The sequence below is a fragment of the Acanthopagrus latus genome, chromosome 2, assembly GCF_904848185.1.
Source record: "Acanthopagrus latus isolate v.2019 chromosome 2, fAcaLat1.1, whole genome shotgun sequence".
Lineage (NCBI taxonomy): Eukaryota > Metazoa > Chordata > Actinopteri > Spariformes > Sparidae > Acanthopagrus > Acanthopagrus latus.
The window spans coordinates 13,826,884-13,845,595 of NC_051040.1; the positions used below are offsets into that span (position 1 = coordinate 13,826,884).

At 44.8% G+C, this 18,712-nt stretch overlaps 1 protein-coding gene across 2 annotated transcripts; it reads left to right on the forward strand.

The window, feature by feature from the left end:
• The first annotated feature begins 839 nt into the window (after positions 1-839).
• Positions 840-17,778, forward strand: egln2 (egl-9 family hypoxia-inducible factor 2). Of its 2 annotated transcripts, XM_037071991.1 has the most exons (7): positions 840-1,582; positions 1,736-1,832; positions 2,109-3,580; positions 13,056-13,175; positions 13,444-13,580; positions 15,382-15,449; positions 15,554-17,778. In XM_037071991.1, exons 3-7 carry the CDS (start codon positions 2,333-2,335, stop codon positions 15,604-15,606), a joined length of 1,626 nt encoding a protein of 541 aa, XP_036927886.1. In that variant the 5' UTR covers positions 840-1,582; positions 1,736-1,832; positions 2,109-2,332; the 3' UTR covers positions 15,607-17,778. The 2 variants fall into 2 exon arrangements, with proteins under 2 accessions (XP_036927886.1, XP_036927879.1); XM_037071984.1 differs by lacking the exon at positions 1,736-1,832.
• The last annotated feature ends 934 nt before the right edge of the window (positions 17,779-18,712 follow it).

Below are 18,712 nucleotides of genomic sequence, written 5' to 3' on the forward strand. Positions count from 1 at the left end.
GCCCTTGTTTTGGAAAAACTTCATCAAGTAGAGAATGGAGAGTAACAAATATTTTTTTGATCCCACTTGAAAGGTACCATGAGTTACACATATGATATTTGACAATTCGAAAGCTCATTTCCTAGCTCGCAGTTTGTCATAAGACTCATGAAATATAAAACTGTGAAAACACGCAATTAATCATTACAGCTCTTTATTTTGCAAACAATCAGACAGCGAACTGGGCAGAGATGATGACACTTGGGTGTTGGCGGTATACACCCTGGCTAAATCGCCAGGTTTAATCAATAACAATTAATGAAGATCCTTTTGCATTAAGTGCCTCTCTTGCGAGCTGACATGCGCACCAGCAGCACCTCGACTCTGTTTGTGACGACCCTCCTGTTTTGTCTCAAAATGGCTGCTGTGGAAAAAGGTCTATTAGGTCTGCACGCGCCAGGAAAGGACAGCAAGTTTTTCTCAAGTTAACAAAAGCTTTTATGAAAAAGTAACTTTTATTTCATTTTTACAAAATACAAAATGTGAATATATTATGAAATATAAATGTGCGGCAATAACTTAAGATATGTAACATTTGCTCACTATATGTATGTATGTAACAGGTCATGTATATCATATCATACGCTATGTATGTGCATGTGTATGTGTGCTAGCGTATGTATGTACGTAGATGTGTGTGCATATAGGTATGTATAGAGCACATATGTGTACATGCATACGGCTGTGTATGAAAAATATTCAAAATCAAAATCTATCTATCTATCTATCTATCTATCTATCTATCTATCTATCTATCTATCTATCTATCTATGTTCAGGAGTGGAAGTAAATTGATTATGATTACTGTCTGAGTTGGATTACTTCTTCCTGCTCCTTTTAAAGGCATGTCAATGCTTGTTCATGGAATTTACTTTTATGATACATACTTTTTTGTCGAACTAATCTAACTTTCTGTCTTGGTCTTGTTTACGTTACTCGTTACAACACAAAAAGTAATCTGCGTGAAATGAACCTGCAGATTATTCACTCACGGGAAAGTATGATAATAACATACAATACAATAAATACGATAGTGTTTTTTTTTTTTTAAGTTTTGTTCCTATATGACACGGCGTCGCTCTCTGTGTGCAGGGCGGCTCCTCTCAGTGCAGTTGCGGTTGTCTGTAGCGGCGGCTGGTCACATGGCCCACGTGCATGTAAATGACAGGAGGGAGTGGAGAAGCAGAGGAGGAGGAGCGGGTGTTGTGGGGGGAGACAGAGGGAAAGTGAGGGGCACTCGCTGACACAACGGAGGGAGCGCTTTTTTTTTTTTTTTTTTTTTTTACGAGGTGCCTTGAAGGGGACCCTGCGTGGCTCCCACCGTCCCGTCTGTGCGCTCGGACGGTATCGGGGAGCCGTCGGTCGCGTTCGCGCTCTCGGATATTATTTATAACCGCCTAGAAAATTGGATGACACACACACACACACACACACACACACACACACACACACACACGGGCAAGAGAATCCCGGAAATAACATGCGTACTCTCAGCCTGTCACGTACGCTCGCTGTGGATTTGCATTGCTGTCGGCTGCCGTAGGTAAGCAGCGGACTGTGGTCTCCTGGAGGCACGCTTGTATATTCTCTCTCTCTTTTTAAAGACATTGCAGCTTCACGTTTTATGTTTTTGAAATGTGTGTTTTTAAGCGGATCCATGCATTTGGTGTGTGTGTGTTATTTCTTTATTTTAAAGCAGGGACGTGAACATGAGGCTGCTAAGTTCAGAAATCAGCAGTCGGAATATAAGTCGTAAAAAAAATGGTGTTTCAGTCCAATATGAGTGAGTTAAAGTGAGTTTATTTTTCTGTTTTGCCCCTCGTTAATGGTTAAAACTTATGAGGCGCAGATATAATGCTCTTGTTATTTTGTGTGATTGTGATTACATAGGCTACAAATTCCCTGTTGGCACTGTTTTTCTCGCCCCCAGTTAACAGCAGGCCTATAAATACCTCTATAGAAATTTGTTGCAACATATAAATGCTGTAGATTTATGAAGTCCAGCTCTGTGGCAAGTGATCTGCGCTGTGCTATTAATAGGACTAAAGTGTATCATTTACTCTCCGCAGACACCCAACACAGCCCCACAATGTGTATAAGAGGGATACAAACGCATTTGAAGAGCATTAAATGAGAGGATAATGGGTGAAATAAAGGCAGGAGGAAGAGGGTCGGGGCATGAAACTTCTCGCAGCTGTGGCAGAGCTCCTCTCCATCAGAGACAGCAGTGGCTCAGCTAGAAAATGAAGCGAGGACGTGAGCTACGTGCGCATCCAGCCGATGACGAGATGAAATGGAGAGCTTGGGACACACGGACCTTATAAACCCAAGCTCTTCCCGCGGACCCGTCGCTTTTTCACCCACACACGAGAGAGGGACGAGCGGGCAGCAGCAGCTCGTCGGTGCAGCCGCGGACATTCACCGAGCGGACATGGGTCTGAACGGCTTCTGCGCGGCGCCGGTCGGCAGTCCGACCGCCGAGGAGTTGCTGGCGGGTCTGGCTTCGCAGACCGACTCCCCCGCGATCACAACCCCGACGAAGCAGTCCAAGACCGGCGTGCCGCTCTACAGCGGCGGGGTGGTGTCTCCGTCCGCCACCGTGGAAGGCAGCCACGCCGGAGCTCTGGCCCACACGCCGAACGGTTACCCGGCGCAGATGAAGGGGCAGGCGGGGGTGACAGGCGGCCCCATGTACCCCCCAACCAGCAGAGCCTGTCTGGTGGAGAACGGGGACCGGACTGCTCATGAGAAGTGCCCCTCGGTGATGAGGAGGATCAATGGTGACCTGAAAGCCAGACAGGTCCAACAGCAGAAGCGGAGAGGTGGGGAGAACCGGGACATGGGGTCAGGTAGCCTTACTGGGCTCGTGGTCGGGTCATCCGGGTCGGGGAGTTCTGTGGACCCGGGGGACTCGGACTCTAAACGGAGAAGGCTGGCTGATGGAAGTGTCGCTCACAAATCTTCAGAAGCCTCCAGAGCGGGCCGAGTAGTCGCCTCGCTCACAGTCCCAGTCAGCAGCTCCCAAATGACCATTGGCCATGTGCATTTTGTCACCCCTCAATCTCCCTTCACCCCTCCTGCCCCTCATACTAACCAGCACAAGGGACTCAAAGTGGCCCCTCTGGGCCCACCAGCTGCCTCCAGCCAGACCTCCCCAGTCGAGGCTGACAGCATCCCGACCCCGCCGCCTCCTGCAGGGGCCGGCTGGTCAGCAGAGCGGATAGCCCTGCAGTACATCGTCCCCTGCATGAAATACTATGGCATCTGTGTGAAGGACAACTTCCTGGGCCCTCAGCTGGGCGACAGGGTCCTGGAGGAGGTGGAGCTCCTAAACCGGAGCGGGAAGTTTCGTGGCGGGCAGCTGGTGAGCCAGAAGAGCATACCTTCTCGGAGCATCCGGGGCGACCAGATCGCCTGGGTGGAGGGACGGGAGCCCGGTTGCATGAGCATCGGGATGCTGATGGCTCACATTGACGAGGCCGTCATGTACAGCGCTGCCAATGGACAGCTGGGGGACTGTGTCATCAATGGACGCACTAAGGTGAGGAAACGGGGTGGGGGAAAGGTGGGGCATGTTTTTTCCATCCACAACAGAAAAACAGAGGCTATAAAAAAAAAAAAAAAAAGCTGACAAAGGAGTGATGACATTAAGTTTGGAGTAAGTGGTTGGTTGTGTCATGTCTGCTCTGCTCTGCCTTCACACCACAATGGGAGAGTGAGCTCAGAGTCAGGTAGGACAGTCAGGATGAGCCCTGCGGTGTTTCTGGCACACGCAAGCTCGATAAGGAGGCACTGCAGGCTGAGCCTTCCCTCTAAGCTGGCCCTGTGCCCGGCTTCAGGCCTGCCTAAGTTTGTCCCTGCCTCTGGTACCCAGAAGAAAAATAAAACCTCTCTGTGGCTGTATCTCCTCTGTCATCAGTCTCTCTCTGCCTTTGAAGACAACTTCTCCTATCACCACTTTCACCCATGCAAAACATGGTGCCGTCGTGGTGGGAGTGTTGTTCTTGGCCCCCTGTTTTCTCTTTATTTCGCCGCGACTGCTCTGCATGCCTCGGTTTCCCTTTCCCACCGATAGTTTTCAAATGCTCAGCTGCCTTTAACTGTTTTGATTCCTCTTCATCGCAGTCTCAAGCCGGCCAGGCAGCCAGTCGATTTCTCTGTCCTCCGCACAGCTGTCGTGGACATTGCGTGAAAGACAGAGAAACCCACCCTCCCCCCACCTCTCCTCCCTGTAGTGACGCAGTCGTGGGTTATCTGAGCCAGGCGATGTCAGTGACCCTTTGTGATTGCAGCCTGGCCTGTTCTCCATTCTGAAACTAGACGATGCTCTCCACAATCTTGGCTGAATCTCCTGGTGTTAAACATTATGGTAACGCCGCGCCACAGAGTGAAAAACACTCACATTAAGTAACACGAGTGACCTTCCTGTCCGTCACTCTGCGCTGTAACTACGACTGGTTTTTCCCCTATCAGCCGTGAGTTAACCATTATGTGCCGGTCTAGACTGTTACCCAACACGCTCTCGGTGTCCCAGCAGCCGCCGTGTTCAGTACAGCCAAAATACAAGCACCGCAGTGCTCACGGACAACGCCGGTCCGACAGCGTTACACATGTTAACTGTGTCAAACTGCTGGAAATCCAAAAATAAATCTCGGTACATGGTCTGACCTGATCCTGAAAAGTAGTCACAGCACTACGGTTAAATTAGGCTGAAAAGCTGTTACCTGGCAACCGCAGGTTAACTTCTGCAGTGCTTAATCGACAGCGATAAACAACTATAAATGAAACAGTGCTATAATCGTATTTGGTCTTCACCCCTCGCGTCTCTCAGTCAGTCGCACCCCCACGTGCACCTTGTCGTTGACATAAGCACGAGCTTGTATTTGAGCAGCAATTGGTTGGGCATACCTCGCACCAGCAGCCTTTGCTCTCTCACGTACGACCAAGCTGCTGTCAGGTCAAAGTCGTGCAGGAGAGAGAAATGTCTGAAGATTGTTTTTATGCTTCGGCGCCAAATCTGCAGCTCGGAACACTGCTGAGTTTCATCCATACGTGCATTCACGCCGTCTCACTTTGGAAAAGAAAATAACACCCCCCCCCCCCGTCATTTCTTGATCCTTCGAGAAGAGAAGCCTAAAGAGGATTTAATTGGTGAAATCAACACAGTCGCTTTATTTGCTTGTGGTTATGCCGTCCATCAGCGCATGCTTCAGTGAAGCGAACCAGGGCTGCACAACCAACCGAGACATCAGTGCTATATCCACGTGTGCCGAGACAGCTGTCCTACAAATCTCGCTCTCCAGATGTTAGAAACCGCATTTGTTTGGGACATACAAACGTGACATCAGTCATCATCATTAATCACCCAAAATTATAAAATCCATCAAAGAAAATAGCAACACTATTATTGTTTTTTTTTTTTTTTTTTGTGTTACCATTTTGTTCAGCCCCAAAGTGAATATGAAACTGATTGATAGGCACGTTTCTTTTATTCAATCACTTGAATTAGAACTCAAAAGGGGCTTGAGAAAAAAGTCAAGAGAAGTTGTCTGTCATGTCTGTGACATGTCCGTCTGTACCTTCCAGCAGCTTATCGTTCGGTATTGTTATCTTTAATTGTTCCTTGCTAAGTTGTCCACTTATTTGGCTAACTGGAGTGTTTCTCTGGCAAAGGGTGCATAATCCAAACTGGTCTTTGCTTACTATCTCTCTATTTGCCCTTGGTACATAACAAAAAGTTCAGTGCTGCACAGAACAGAATGTCCTGGCCGACAGAGGACTGCGGGAGGCAGCGTAGTGATAGATACGATGATGGAGTCTGTATGAGGGAGGGGAAGTGATGGTAATATAAAAAGGAAGATCAGGGAGGAGTACATCCAGATAGAAGGTCACTGCGTCAGTTCCGACCTCTCCTTTTTCTCCCCAATAACCTGATTTCATTCCGCCCCGTTCCTTCATTTAGTCACTTTCCATCTTCTCCTCTATTCTGACCTCCCTTTCCTTCCCCCTGTCCTTTACTTCACCCTCTTTCTCCTTCATCTTATCAACCCCTCTACGGCACTCGGACAAAATATTTCCCAGCCGTTACCTTGGTAACAGGCCCATACAGAGTCGGAGCACTGCATTGTGTATGAGGGCGATGGAGAGAGAAGGAGAGGGGCTGGCAGCGCCCGAAATAATGCCTCACCAGCAGCGGCGTAATATCGCTGCAACCTGACTAACAGTTAGTCAGCAGGAGCCCGGCTCCGCTGCCCGTTAGATCATCAGCGGGAAGGATTACGGCGTTAACAATGAAAGGACAATTCGGTTAATACGCCCGAAGGAGATGCTGGGAAAAGTCTTGCATTGTGGGGTAGAAGAGAGAGAACAACTCAGGGCAGGGTAACAAGACACATGAGGAGGGGAGGGGATAGACTGGAAGTGAGAGTGTTAGGAGGAGTGGGAGGATTTGCGTTGAGCGAGCGAGGAGGGACGATGCAGTAGAAGCTCCGGCATAATGAGAATGTCTGCTGCAGCAGCGTGTCCTCAGATGCCCCTCCTCGAGCTCAACAGTGCCACCACACAGGCAGGAGCTAGAAGTCAAACACTCACACACTCAGCGCAGCTGCATACGCCGGCGCTAGCGTGAGCAGATGGATGATGGACGGCAGAGAAAATGTGCCCTTTTGGTATTAATGTAGCCTACATTCACTACTAGTTAATGAATATTTTTATATGATGGGAACAGCGCCTCAGTTTTCATGTGCACAGCACTTTGCGACCTTCAAATCAAAAATGTAATTAATGAAGTAGTCCTGTTGGTGATTAAGTTCACCAGCTAGTTGAATGAATAAAATTTAGAAAATCAAGATCCATGCTTTATTCCCCGATGAAATTGTAAAATATAACTAAAAAGGCCATATCTCGCATTGTTAATGAAAGCGGAAAAAATCTCTGGACCTGTCCTTTAATCCGGATCCACACCAGCACTTGATCAGGTCTATTCTGGGCCTACCCTTTATGCAAGTGTCATGGAAATCTCTACAGCAGTTTTTTTGTGTAATCCTGCTGACAAACCAACCACCGACCAGACACAAGTGAAAACACATTTAGTCTCATTCGGTATTTGTCACAACACATGTATAGCATATGTATAATATAAAGCATTTTATTATTCATCGTTATTTCATACATGCATATACACACACAGAATCACACACACAGAGTTTTTCCATCCTAATGTTCAGCGGTGACTCATTCTTAATGAGTGCCGTTGGGGCCATAGCAGGATTGACTCATGAGGGCTGCGCACACTTTAGCACTTTGTCTTTCTCTTTGTTTATGTTCACATAATAACCAGTGTGATATTAACACTAAATAACACAATGAATATTTGATCATGCTTACAATTCTTCTATCTGTCAAAGCATCTTCTCCAGATATGGTCCCTCCCACCAATAACAGCAGTGCGGTGAATTGGATCACGACCTCTGGACATTACAGAAACACGCACACACACACACGCACACGCACACGCACACGCACACACACACACACACACACACACACACACACACACAAGCCGATATCACGTCAGCCGGTGCTGTGTGGACGTGACTCAGCATCAGCTATAAGAGGCTGATACTTGGTAACCGTAGTGATGAAACCAAGCACACAAACCTTCAAAACACACACACATAGACCAGTTTTTCCTGTAAGTAGGAGGCAAGATTTTAATAGATAACACCACGAAACTTCCCCAGCAGCTATTTTTGTATTTCAAGTTTTCTGAGAAAGTGTGTTTAAGTGTGCATATTAGGCGTTATCTGATTAAATACGCACTAATTTGGATACTTCTGAGCTAAACGTGCGGTTTGGACATTTTCCTTCCACTAGTCTGAAACAAGACCTGACGATGAGGCAAAATAGTTGAAAATCTTGAAATTAAAAAAGGCCGGTCGAGCGTTGCTGTTTGAGTCGATGCAAGTCCATAAATCTATTAAGAGGCTGGTTATTACTTCCTCAGAAAAAAATTACGGATCCATAGTCCAACCTCTGACCTTCAAAGTCTGTGTCTGAATAATGAGTCATGATATGATCTGGGCGAGGACGGCATGCATATGAGGTTGGATTGACGCTGCAGCTCACCACGATTCACTTTATTTAACTCTCAAGTCCTGTGTGATTAAAAAACAAACAAACAACAACAAAAATAACAGCTGATCCAAATTTAAACCACACCCTATGTCGCTTAGCTGTTCCAGCCCAGCCCAAGATTGCAAACATCTGTGGTACGACAGTGTCCTTGAGCAAGACCCCTGGCCCCGCTCCCAAACATTCAGAGTGACTCACAGATTTCGATGCTGGTTTCTAAGGCACGGTGCTGTCCTATTGTGTAATTTGGAAAAGCTTATGGACTCTCGCAAGGCCAACTTAATCAGAAATTTGTAATGTAGCGCTCTAGTTCATGGTCGTGTTGATGTCCAACCTCCTGTTACTGTCACAGTTTTGTTGATTAAAGTCCGTGAGGGTTCTGTGCTGAAGGTTTCAGTTGGACACTAGTCTGGTGAATCTTTGCATTTCATACATTAGGAGGATTGTCTTCTCGACTTATCGCGCCTGCAGCGCTCATCAGGGGAAGCGCACATGATCTACATTTAATCTGGTATCTTGGTGAATGCCATTTCAAAGTTAATTGTTTCTGCTATCAGCTACAGTAATTAAGTCACGGCGGGCTGCCCACTCATTCTTTTTAGCACCCCAGCAATACCGGGCTTCGTGTAACCTTGCACAAAAATGATCTGCGTGGGTTGACGATAACGTGGGGAAAAAAATGTCTGTCAGATTTGAGATTAGAAGATGAAGTTTTGTTTTTTTGAGAGAGGAGATGAAGTGACGGCTCCTTCTGTCGTCTCCCTGGATCGCCTGACCCTGTATGCACAAACAGGACCAGTTCAGCTCACTGAAGAAGGTGTCTCTACTAGTTATCCACGTGTCGGTTCTTTTTAAAGCTGTGCACAGTCCTGAAGCAGCGCACTAGAGTGGAAGTCACCCAGTGCTGCCTTTGCATGACTGCAACTGTTTGATCTGGCATCCATTTGTAGGGCTGTGGTTATTATTTTCATTGTCTTTTAAGACGCTGTTTGGTCCATAAAATGTATCAGACACTGGTAGATGAATGCTGATCTTTTTGTCCTAAACCCAAGGGTATTCAGTTTAGCATCACAGAGGACCAAAGACCAGCAAATATGGTAAATCTTACATAATCAGTCTCTCTCCCTGACGAGCAGTAATGGAGGTATTTTGTTCAAGGCCTATCTGCCCCCTCTCACCACGATCATTCCTCTTATCAGAATCTGCGTGCAGCATTTGGAGTTTTATTTTGGTTCTCGTCCAGAACGGCCTGTTCCAACTGCCCAGCCATCACCTAGACAGCCGGCTATCTACCCAGTTATGCCATTAGGGGCCACTAATGCTGGTGCCTGGCAGACAGGTGGTCGGTGCCAATTAGTGCTCACTGTGGGCGCAGAGATGAAGGAGCCAGGATGGAAGAAAAGGGCAGATAGGATCGAGACGTGCCGTGTCCTGCTGTGTGTCTAAATGTTTTTTTTTGCGTGTGTGTGTGTCTGCTGACAGGCAGAGAGGGAAGTCATGTGGATGTATGTGAAACAAGTTGAAATACTCCTGATGTGTGATTAATTCAAATCTTTTTTTTTTTTTTTTTTTAAATAATGTAACTCTCCTCTTAGATTAGATGCCTGTCTTGCGTCAGCTCTGGCGTAGATGTTGTGTATTTTTATGTGTGCATGTTTGTGTGTGTGATGTGTTTATGCTGCAGGCTAGGGCAGAGCTGTCTGGTGTGGCATATTACATGCAAATTGTGGTTAATTACAGCTGTTAAGGCTGTTGCCAGTTTGGGGGAAAAAAAAAAAAAAAAGCTTTGCTATGCTCGCTGGGAAAATAATCACTCTCATCCTTATACGTACATAGAGAAAATCCACCGTTGAGCTCAGTTTATTTTGAATATATTTCATAACCATTGCTGTCATCAAAATAAAAAATAAACCCTAGTATTGACGGTAGTGACAATAACTTCATGAGAAAGTTGTATTTACATGACAATTTCGTGGTAAGAGGGTGGATATTATTCCTGTTGTTTCAAAACATATATGTACGTTAACGTCATTCTTAAATAAGATCACCTGTGTACATTTTTAAAACAAACAAACAAAACAAACAAGGAAATTGTCAGAGCAAGACCCGTCCCACCTCCCCCTACAAGACGGAGTGTCAGGTGGAGTCAGCTTGGTACGAGAAGTGCGACAGCGGGTCATATGTTGAACCTGACACTGACAGCAGTGTGCTAAAAGAAGACTTCTCTCTGCAGGCCTTTTTTTTTTTTTTTTCACATGGCGATAAGTGGTGATAATCTCGCTGGGTGAGCAAATAGGGGTACTATGGGGTAATTCATATCTGTCATCAGAAATTCTGGTTCGACAGGTTTGAACACTGGAAAACAAAGTCTAATTGAAGTTGCACCCTGTGGAGGTTTTTTTATGCTTTTTTTTTTTTTTTTTTTTTTTTTTTTTTTTAGTAAAAGAGTCTGTTTCCACTGAGCATTTCTCACCGAATGCAATACGTGCTTCCTTGAGTTTGTTTTTCTTACTCGCGGTCTTTCCCAGCTGTCAGTCAGTGGAATAATGTGAAACAATAGTCTGGACTGTCTGTGCATGTGCGTTCCTGTGGCACAGGACCCACCCTTTAAAAACACTGCTCTATAACAAATCATGACTGCCCATTTCATTAGTCCAATATATTAAATGTTAAAAAGAAAATCTAATGCCATGAGTATTGTGAAAATGATGGACCTCCGCTAAGAAGGTTACTGGTGTAGTTCTGCCCGAAAGTTCTACATTCTGGTATCACGTCATTCATAGCTCCGACTCCCAGTGGAAAAATGGAAACATAAAATGGTTTGTCAGCAGGATTACACAAAAACTGCTGAACAGATTTCCGCCAAACTTTGGTGGCGGATGGGTCTCAGCCCAGAGTGAACCCATTTAACTGTTGGTGCAGATCTGGATGAAGGAAACTCTTCTCGCTTTCTTTAACGATGCGAGATGGGGCGTTTTCTCCCTGACATTTCTGTTAATATCTCAATAGTGTATGGATCTCGATGAATAAAACCGAGATTATATTTTATTTAGGTGGCTTGTATCTGTGAGTGAATACAAAAGAGGATTGTTGGGCGTTGGCTGAGGTGGACGCTCTGAGTGCCAGTCCAGTTTATAAGTGTGTTGGCTGATGTAAATGACTCCCAGCTTTCCATCCTTATAAAAAAACGTTAAGGAAACGTCAGAAAGCTTCGATTCTCCTCATCACCGGGCTCACCAGTGCCGAGGCTTAATTATAACTTGGCTTGAAAGCTGAGTAACTCCAAATGTTTTTGGGATTTGACATTTAGACATCTTAATATAGTTCAGATGTTAAAAAGAACAAGTATAGACAATTGAATGGGATTGTAGAGGAAGACTGACCGCACTAAAATACACACATGCACACAGAAATGAACTCAAAGGCCTAAATTGACAGCCTTAATAAGCACATCATTAGCTAAACAGATCCCTCATAACAAGATAAGCTTCTCTCCCATGACTGACGAGCTGTAATAACTCATATCACATTTATCTTTCTAATGATCGCTGCGTGCATGCACACATTTCTCTTTCTCTCTGCGCACATTTGATATGTTCATTTTGACGCAGCAGGTCTGGTTGTCAGTTGGAGCCCGGAGCGAAAAGGTCCGGAGGTTAATGAGCTCCGACTGTGGGCCGTTTGTCGCTAATGAGAGCTGACAATGACGGCGATGGCAGCTGAACAGAGTCGTACACAACCGGACTCGCCTGGCTGTGAATGACGATTAAAACACCACAGTGAGGAGTCGGAGGGGAGCGACCGGAGCCCTCCTACGCAAAAAACCAAAACAAAACAAACCTGCCCTTGCTTTTGTTTAAGTTGCATAAGCGACACAAGAACACGTTGTAGAAGTCCATGAGAGTTCTGTTTCGAAACCCTCCGGGTTGAGGCTCTCGCACTGAGCTTAAGTGTCAGGTCGATACTGCAGCTGTGCCAAACCTGTTACTCATGAGTGATAGAGGGCCGGGATGCAGCTGAAGCGATGTGGCGACTCTGATGCTGAAACTCTTCCCATGCAGAACAATATAAGTCAAGACAGTGACAGGATCTGTCTTTTTACGTCAGCCCGGGGAGATAATACTGAAGCTATTACTCGACGTGCTGCCAACTATCATCATCTGAAATCTCCCCCTGCCAGTAAAGGCTGATGTCAGTCGGCCTGCGAATCAGCTGAAAAGACTTGTGTGGAAACTGTTTGCACAGCTGAAACATGAGCTTCTCTCTCTGGTGGTGCAGGCTGACGCTTCATAGTAACACAGGCCGTGCTGCAGCGCATTTACAGTCACGTGGACCTGTAGTGGCCCTGGTCTGGAATGCGCATTGACTGAAGAGCTCTCACGCAGGTCTCGGTTCCTCTCGGGCTCCCCGGAGAGAGCGGCGCTCTCCTTCTCCGCGGCCTACAAAACACAGAGACGTCATGCAGGGGAAATACCAGCGCGAGACCATTGTTTGAACGTGGATACTCTAATCTTCAGATCATTCTGTAGCTGGGAACAACGGCTGAACTCTGACACATTTCTCCGCTCCTTTCCCCTCTCGTGACACAAATTACGTCAGGAAATCTAACATTAATGATCGTAATGGTCCAACTGGAGAATAGCTTAGTACGGAGTAGTGGATGGAGGGCAGACTCTCGAAGTTTTACGTTGATTCCACGAATTGATTTATTGGCTCATTGTTGCAGCTCAGGACAAAATTCACTTCACAAGAAAAATAATCTAGTTTATCGGATAAGGAAGATAAATACCTTAAGTCACTGCTGTCTCACCTTGTTATTGTTTTGACACTGCATCATGTGAACTTTTTGCTCAACTAACGATCCCATTCCTTCTGGTTTTCAGGCCATGGTTGCCTGTTACCCAGGCAACGGGGCAGGTTACGTCCGCCATGTTGACAACCCAAACGGCGACGGACGCTGCATCACGTGCATCTACTATCTGAACAAGAACTGGGATGTCAAGGTACATTTCAAGTGTGAATATGCATTTAAAAGGGGGGAATAGAAAGATTTTCATTGATTGATCTGAATTTGTATTATTACCTTAATAACATTGTGAATATTACCATTCTCAGTTTTCTTTCCCAAATCTACATAGTGCACCTTTTATTTATCTAGTGCTTGAAAGTCTCTCAGTGTGACTTTCTCAAAGCAAAATTTCCAGTTCTTTGGATTCTTGTACACCGAGTTGCTTGTGTGACTGTGGCTGTGCTCTCTGTGTGTGTTTGTAGAAACAAGGAGGGATGCTGCAGATCTACCCCGAGGGCAAAAGTGTGGTAGCCAACATCGAACCTCTGTTTGACCGGCTGCTCATCTTCTGGTCTGACCGCAGGAACCCACACGAAGTCAAGCCAGCCTACGCCACTCGGTCAGTACGCACTACAAACGAGTCCACTCGCACACAGACTCGTATAAAGTTATGCCAGGATTTTATTTCTGTATGGGAAGAGGCAGGGCACGCTGCCAGGACTGCCAGTTGTGTAAATCTAGCATATTTTAGTTCACTCTCCTGTGTAAATACACACAATATAATTAATGATGTGTTGGTTATAATGGGAATAAACTGCAAATGAGTGTTTAAATAATTTAACACTGTTTGCACTGAAAACAAAATTACATTAATTATACATTTTTGTAATATAGCCCAGCAGGTTAAATAGCACAAAGACACACAAACACACACGTGCAGACACACACAGACGAGGAAAGAGTCTTTTCTTTTCTGTTTCCTCTTTCCAGCTCTCCTCAGGTCAGGAACTGATTTTTCTCAGGAACTTAAATCAGTTAAAAAGTGACAAAAAAATATATATAATTGTGAAGAACAGAAACCAAGATCCACATCTGCTGAACTTTATTTGATGCTCTTATGAGATAGGCACACTTAAATGCTTGAACGCACCTGCACACACACACACACGCACGCCGCTTTTTAAATCGCATCAGTGGATAGTTGCGTCCTCAACACATACCTTTCCACTCCTGCATTTCCTCCCCTCCTCTTCTCCTCTCTCCTCTCCTCTCCATCTGACTGCTGGGGGGCGAGGTGGAGCCGGAGGCAGGAAGTATGTGTTTCCTGAGGGGGTCGGCGGGAGGAAGAGGGGAGGAAGGTTCGATTGCAGGACTCGTGCTGGAGAGGCACAGACATGAGAGACAGGAATAAACAACACAGCCCCACAGGAGAGACTAGAAGCTGGAGACATTAACCCTCTGCTGCTCCACACATCTGCTACCCTGGACAGCCAGATAACCCTTCACCAGTGAAGACATTTCAAGACTAGATTTTTTATGTCACACAAGACATTTTCATCTGTCCTCAAAAGAGTATCTTTCTAAGATCAGTTTTTACCCTTTTGAGCTGATATTTTTCAGGCAGGTTCATCCTTATCACACATAGTTGCATGGCCTTTAAAGGGACACATTTGACCAGGCTGAAGTGGAACTGATCTCATCATTTATTTATTCACGATTGTTTTTTACCGACAGCCTCAAGCCCGTCAGTTCACACCTGACATTAAGAAGTCATGAGTGTCTTCATGATTACATCTCACTTGCGCACTCTATGTGCAAATACACACCTACATCAAACCATTTTTATACACAAGATAATACATATCTTCATGTGTTATGTTTGCTGAATTAACAGCAAGGTCCAAACAGTTACAAATGTGTTGCAGACAGCGCTTCACCACATTTAGACAGTTTCTCCGCAAGTCTCAAAATCCAGGTTGACTCAGAAGGATCATTCAATAGTTAATGTTTACTGTATTTATACATTTAGACATGTTTACCATCAGTACGTAATATTCTTTGGTGAATGGGGAAGCAGTTGAAACTGTGCGTTGGGAGGCAGAAAACAGGGAAGCAGACATGAACACCGGCTGGCAAAGAGATGCTACAAACAAACGCTACAAGTGATTTAGAATTTGCCATAGCCGTTTCTCAAAATTCATTATGTTTATCCTCATGCAGCTACTCTTAAAACCAGACAATTTGTTAAGGGAGTATGGGGACATTGCTGTTACTTGTTAGTTGAAACAGACGTCTGCTGCCGCAACCCTAAGGGAGCCCCAACACGCAATTTACAGATCAGATCCCTCAGGACGCATGTTGATACCAGGTCTGAACAGCCAGTCTCATTAAAATCTCTTTGTCCTCCTTGTGTCTCACAGCTACGCCATCACAGTCTGGTACTTTGATGCCAAAGAGAGAGCTGAAGCTAAAGAGAAGTACAAACTGGGTAAGCTTCTTCACTGTCCTAGCTTTTTCGATGCACTGTTACACGTCTGGTCAAATTTGTTAATATTGTACGTGGCTAATATGCTCTTATCTGTGTGTCCCCAGCAACGGGGCAGAAAGGTGTTCAAGTGCCTGTCACTCAGAACAGCAGGACATAAATCTCATCTAATCACTGGAGATGTGCCTTCCTGAACTGCTAATGGACGCCGAGATCATAAAGGGAGACACTGTTAGACTGTCAGTTATCTCGGCAGCGACCGTGCCACTTTTTTACGGTGTCAGCTGTACATCACTGGCTGTGTGATGTAATGTTTTCCTGCCATGTGATTGGGCTGCAGATCAAAGAGGTGGCAGATAAAGAGCACAATGGACTGGATTATGTGGGGGAGGAGAGATCGGAATTGCGTACCGTGTCAAAAAAAAAAAAAAAAAAAACGGAAGAAGGAGAAGAAGAAAAAGGACTTCGACCTCTCACTGAATCATGTATGAAGACAAGACAGCTGAAAACACGGACTCCTTTATTTGATTTTGTTGCAGTTTTGCCTGTTCAGTTATCAGTGACATTGTGGTATAGTGAGAAATCATTGTTTTACTCTTCTCTGGTGTCGGTTTCATTTCAAGGAGAGGGATGGTGAATCGGTGGACGGACAGTGGGGGGTTGGGGGTAAAGGGGCGCAGGTCTGTGATGTGGTCCCCTTGTCTCATGATGTGGGAGAGTGTGTATGAGTGGTCAGTTGTAAAAGACAGGGGCTCAGAAAATCGGGGCATCAAGTGGTTGTCGACCGCGATGCAGTCCTCCATGTCAGTCCCGGCACAAGCACTAAACCTAAACATTACAGGGACGCACTCGAGGGCAATTCTAAGCTGTAGTTTCATTCTATGTAGCACACAATTAGAGTTCAGGAAGTGACCCAGGACTTCAGTTCAATGTCTGGCTGATATATATATATTTTTTTTTAAAATGACGTCACAAAATGATTAATTCCTCCCCTTTTTCTGTAGTTTCATTGTATGAAACAGATTTTGAAGACTGCCCCTGCATTAAAAAATAGTTTGCCTTGACTCAAAATATTTTGATTACATGAACATTTACCATCAAATTTTATTACATATGTTCAGTGTCAAGTGTCAGATTTAAAGATGCAAAATGTAAGAATTGCTGTCGAATTTGTTCTCAAAAGACATACAGGGCAGCACATCACCAGAGTGACCACTAGCTGCTGCTAACTGCAGTTGCTGCTAGCTAGTTAGCTCAGTTTGCAGTTCAGGCTGGGAGCTCGGAGACCAGGTGACTGTCATGTCCAATTTTCCACCAACACTGGAATATGAGGAAATAAGACATTATGCTAAAGTTAGCATGCTAACAAGCTAGCCCCCAACCCATCCTGTTTCGTTATATATACGCCTACTCTGAACCGCTAGCTGCATGGCTAACTGAGCTGACTAGCAAATGGCAGCTGCAGTCAGCTGCAGTCAGCAGCAGTCAGCGGATACTCTAGTGTTGTGCTGCCCCCTATTTGTTTGGAGTGGCCTTGGACAGATCTCTAAATGTGACCCTTTACATTGAACTTATGTAAAAGAATTAGATGGAAAATGAACATGTAGTTGAAATAATGAGAGTCACTATTTTAGGAAAATTATTTTTATGAGCATAGAGAACACAAAGCTTTTCTTCATAACCGTGGAGTGGTGCTCTTTGTAGGACTAAAGTACATGACTCACACTTGAGACAAGAGGCGAGCTGTGCAGAGACATGGGGTCAAAACAGGGTTTGATGAAACAGAGTGTGTTTTCTGTGTCGCCGTGTGTGTGTTTGTGTGTATGCTCATTAGCTTCTCTTATCTGTTCTTAACAAGATAAAAAACAGCATGTATCACCAGAGTGGACGCTATAACACAAACCTTCTGCCCAAACGAACACACACCTGTACACTTAAGACCATTTACAGTCTAAAGCACAGCGTTTAAGCATACACTGTATGTGAACTGCAGGGTCAAACTACTGTCTGCTCGTGTGTGGGATCGAGTGTCTGTGTGTAAAAATGTGTGTGACGATTGCCACTGTCTAGGAGCGTCGCAGGTGTTTTCTCAGTGTGTTTAAAGAGATGGTTATTTTTTTTGAAAAAAGCACTTTATTGTTTGGAAATACCATGCGTGAATGATAGAAAAAAAACTATAACTGAAAATGTAGATTAATGCCTTTATGCTGTGGATAATATGGTCATTCAAATGCAATAGAAACTAAAACAATGAGAACAAATGGAAATTGTTTGCCTTATTCTTTTGTTTTTATTTTGCAGTATTTAATTAAAACCCTTCTGTTTTTGTACACCAAGAATTTGTAATTGATTTAGTGGGAACAAGTCTGAGCTGAATCCCAGTTTTTATTCAACTGAGAGAGATGAGAACAAGAGGGCAGCACCTGACACAATCTGAAGATTAAATGCAGTTGATCGCAATCATGTACACCAGGCACCAGTGTGTTGGTGCTTTTGACTGACAAAGACAAATATAATGTCCGTATATATGAAAATGTGTATTGTGTGATAACCATACATTTTCATATATGGTATATCATTACACCGGTGTACCAGTGCAACCCTATATTCGGCTAAAATAAACATTAAGACTGCCCCTTAAAGGAGAAGTTTATAATTTTATTGTGGGATACTACTAGCATAGGTTTACATGCTTTAATGTGAAAAAATCAAAACAAAAAAAAAAAACAAGACACATCGGTCTTCTCATTCTCTCCATTGCTACAGCTCTGTATACCTCCCTCTCTGAAACGCTCTGTTTTAGCTCCCGTCTCTTTAAGGCCCCTCCCCCTAAATACCCAGTCTCCTCTGATTGGTCAGCTCACACATGCCTGAGCCAGCAATTCTAACAACCACAGAGCAGGCGTTCAAATCTAACGCGCCACACTAGCTGCTAGGCATAAATAATGCAAATATGTGGTGTGGTGTTGTAGTGTGATGTCAAAAAGTCACAGAATTAAAGGCTGGACTTCTGACGAGGCATTTAAGGAGCAGTTTTCTGTGGGAGAGAAGAGCTTTTGTTGGTGCAGACTTTATAACTTTCAAGATCTTTTGCATGAACATATATGAGGAATGTATATAAAACACCAAAGGAAAGGAAAACATTGAAACCATAATAGGTCTTTAGAAGTCTGTCAGAAGACCAAAGCTTACAAAGCTGGTGAACCATTTAATTTTCAATCATGTTCTAGTCTTACTGTGAAGTACCCCCAAGCTCCTGTGTAATT